At 41.6% G+C, this 1,625-nt stretch overlaps 1 protein-coding gene across 1 annotated transcript in view; it reads left to right on the top strand.

Moving 5' to 3' along the window:
• Ibtk (inhibitor of Bruton tyrosine kinase) overlaps nt 1–1,625 on the top strand; it is a 69,512-nt gene that overhangs the window by 37,586 nt on the left and 30,301 nt on the right. Inside the window, exon 21 of the mRNA XM_031345716.1 lies at nt 577–689. Coding sequence (XP_031201576.1) covers nt 577–689 — 113 coding nt within the window. The remainder of the gene's footprint in view (nt 1–576; nt 690–1,625) is intronic.

Raw genomic sequence — 1,625 nt, 5'->3', positions numbered from 1 at the left:
TTTTTTTTTTTTTTTGTAAAGGCTTTATTGTGAGTAGAGGCAGCTCAGCCCTTCTTGACAACAGTTTTCCTTAACATAGCCAGGATGCTGTTCAGCTCTTCTCACTTCCTCTTGGTATAGATGTGTGCCCTTATTCTTGTCTTGATGAACTTGACAGTCTCCCCTTGTCCTTAGAATTCTTGAGCAGCTCTTGAGCATGCCGCATGTATGTGACTAGGCCCACATCTTAGATCAAGTGTACTTGGTGTTCTTTGGGACGTGTCAGTGGAAGTGGGTGTGTCTCAACCTGCTTGTGTTCTCTATCACTTGGTAACCCTTGTAGTGACTCTTGGTGACATGGTAGCCCAGAACTCTCAGTGCTGCTCTTTAGTGGCTATTGTAGCCAATACTAGGTTCTTTAACTTCCACAGCAATGCAGGCACTAAAGCAAGGAATAGATGCCACGGATGTATCATCTAGTAAGGTTGGTGATTTGCCCAGGTCTTCCTGGGTGTATAACTGGTGCCTGCATATCCTTATGTGGTTTCTGTTTGACCAAACTCTTTTCATCTGTTGATTTTACCTTTGATTTCCTAGGGAAACTATGTTCAAGAAGGCAAAAACAAGAGCTAAAAAGAAGCCACGGAAGCGCTCAGACAGTTCAGGAGGCTACAACCTTTCAGATATTATCCAGAGTCCGCCGTCTGCAGGTTAGTGTGTTTTAGAGTATTTCTGGTCTGTGTGTGGAGGTCAAGAGGACAACTTTGAGAAGTGATTTCTTTCCTTCACCACCATATAGGTACCAGGGATCAAGTTGAGGTCATCGTGCTTGGTGACAAGAGCTTTTACTTGCTGCTCTGTCTGCCAGCCTTATTTTGAAAATCTTTACTTACTTACTGAAACTGTAAAAGATGCATGCAGGCACACACATGTGCACACACACAAGTTATGGGCACTTTTATAATCTATTTAGAGTCCCTGTTAATTGCCACATTTTCTTCCTTTTCTCTAACACACCTTTTCATTTGTGTGGTTCTGAGGATTGGCTCTGAGCAGCATTCATGTCGGGCCAGTGTTCCCTGCGCTACACCTCTGTACAAGTTGTATCTTCTTAGAAACACAGTTGCTTATTGTCTACTTGGCTCTCTAAACATTCTACATACAGTGGGTGTACTGCTCGCAGCTGTTTGTAGCTGATCCACGTGGAATACTTTACAGATGTGATGTTCTCATAAATATTATTGTATGACTCTCTTTGCATCTTGTCTAAACCCAATACCAGTATCAGATGTTTGACACAGTTGGTTAGCTTTACTTAGTGTTAGATTCTGTATCCAGATTTCCAGGACTACTCAGAGTGTTTTTAGAGCTTTGTTTTAGCCACTAAGTTATCTATTGCTCTATGACGATTTCACACTACCTTTGCTTGTTAGTTTCTCTTAGCTAAGTTTTTCTCTTGCTTTTGTTTGTAGAGACTGTCGTATGGCTTTTGAGGTGGTAGGAATGTTAGCATATGGCAGTCAGACACAATCTGATGTATTTTCTATCACAGCATCCAAAGGCAGTCTGCCTGGTGTATTGCCTTGTGTTCCTTGGGAAAAGGTGGCTTTTATACAAGGCAAAGAAAGAATATTTTTCTTTTTTTT

Source organism: Mastomys coucha, unplaced genomic scaffold, assembly GCF_008632895.1.
Source record: "Mastomys coucha isolate ucsf_1 unplaced genomic scaffold, UCSF_Mcou_1 pScaffold23, whole genome shotgun sequence".
NCBI classification, from domain to species: Eukaryota; Metazoa; Chordata; class Mammalia; order Rodentia; family Muridae; genus Mastomys; species Mastomys coucha.
The sequence above is the reverse complement of the archived record's forward strand: the minus strand, read 5'-3'. Positions and strand labels throughout refer to the sequence as shown.